This window comes from Penaeus monodon, chromosome 20 (genome assembly GCF_015228065.2).
Source record: "Penaeus monodon isolate SGIC_2016 chromosome 20, NSTDA_Pmon_1, whole genome shotgun sequence".
Lineage (NCBI taxonomy): Eukaryota > Metazoa > Arthropoda > Malacostraca > Decapoda > Penaeidae > Penaeus > Penaeus monodon.
Genome location: NC_051405.1, coordinates 11,713,827 through 11,715,523, shown reverse-complemented (window position 1 = coordinate 11,715,523; position 1,697 = coordinate 11,713,827). Strand labels below are relative to the sequence as shown.

At 48.3% G+C, this 1,697-nt stretch overlaps 1 protein-coding gene across 1 annotated transcript in view; it reads left to right on the top strand.

Annotated features, from left to right (window-relative positions):
* The window catches only part of LOC119585619 (multiple epidermal growth factor-like domains protein 6), a 170,724-nt gene that overhangs the window by 163,393 nt on the left and 5,634 nt on the right, over nucleotides 1-1,697 (top strand). Inside the window, exon 10 of the mRNA XM_037934287.1 lies at nucleotides 1,230-1,507. Coding sequence (XP_037790215.1) covers nucleotides 1,230-1,507 — 278 coding nt within the window. The remainder of the gene's footprint in view (nucleotides 1-1,229; nucleotides 1,508-1,697) is intronic.

Genomic DNA, 1,697 nt, shown 5'->3' with positions numbered 1-1,697 from the left:
ATTGGCAGATATTTGTTTTCCTTCCGCCTTCCTCCCAAGCCCGTGTTTTGCCGCCGAAAGACGAAGCGGCAGACAGCGTCATGGCGGCTCCAAACGGCGTGTTTATGGCGCTCATTTCATCCTACGCTCCCTTTGTCCTCAGGGTGTAGCCTTTTGTGTTTCTGTGTGGGTAGATATTTATCTATTTTTCTGTCTGTCACTATCTATTTGCCACTGTAAAGAGCCCAGTGCAGTGTATCAATGTAGGGCGTTTTGTAATTCGCCAATCAGTTTATCAGTCCGAATATATTTCCTTTCACTTGCAGATGTGTGCAGCGTAAGTTTGAGAAAGCTTACCTGAGAGCTTTTTTTAGAATATAAATACTGCCACACGGACCTAAATCGTGAGAAGAAAAAGTGTCTGGAAAGAAATCTAGCCCCGTGGTGCTGGCGCCGGGGTATCCGTGCGCCAGAGATAAGGCTGCCTTTAAATGTCGAGAACCGGCGGAGGTAAATCATTCTCGCTGTCCGCATTGCGCTGTATGGGTCGACGCTCTTCCCTCTCCCGCTGTCTTTTTTTCTTCTTTTTTAGACATTTGTTATCAGGGCGTGAGGCGGCTGATAACCCCTTGTGGCGGCAGGTAATAAAAGCATCCCGTGATCAGGAGTGTCGACTGACACGCCCAGGATGTCGATATGGACGGCGAGAGGGCCGTCGGAGGTGTGGCTCCTCGCTGATTCCCAACCCCGCGCCCTCGAACACCTGGGGGCACTACTTAGGGTCGGTAGACTACGCTTCGCATTTCAGAAGATCGCAGCGTAAAATGCTTGATTCATAAAAATAAGGCTACTAGACATCTACTAGCCGTTAGAAGTCTCGCTTTCTGGCTTTTTTGAGACTCCCTATATTTAACTGCATACTCGGTAACCCGTGTTATTAGGTGTCTGATCTCGAGGATTGCCCTCTAAACTGAACTGAGCGGAACTTGAAGATATGTCGGGGAAAAAATGTTTCATATACAGAGTAAGCATTGACAATATGTAGAGCCAGTGCCATAGGCTTTATCCATAATGGAAAACTCTCGGCTCCTTCATTGGTAGCTGCCTGGTAATAGCAACCGGTTATTTTTCTGTATGGAGCGCATTAATTCCCTTTCAAATATATTTATACTACTATTTTTTAGTCCAATGTCGAATCTTTTCACTATTTTCCTTTATGCACGCACCTAAATGCAAACTCTCCTTCCCAGATACCGCCTGGGTCGCGACAGCCGGCGCTGCGAGGCAGTAGATCCCTGTCTGGTCGACAACGGGGGATGTCAGCACAGGTGCGAAGCCATGGACAGGCGGCCGCAGTGCACCTGTCCTGAAGGCCTAAAGCTGGCCGACGACCAGCGCACCTGCATCGACGTTGATGAGTGTCAAATGCCAGGCATCTGTAGTCAGCAGTGTCGCAACACCTGGGGCTCCTACACATGCTTATGCAACACCGGCTATCAACTAGGAACCGACCACAAATCTTGCTACAGTAAGTGAATGTCGTTGTCACAGTACCTTTTTTAACAACTTAAGGCGTATAAGCGGCATCCCTATAACACTTATATCCTCGCTAAAGTGCAGCCATTAATCACGCTACTGTATAAGTACCGAGGACATCCCCCACAAGAAAAGGTCCCTCCCTCAGCTCGTAATCACAGGCAGAACATTCATACTCCCCA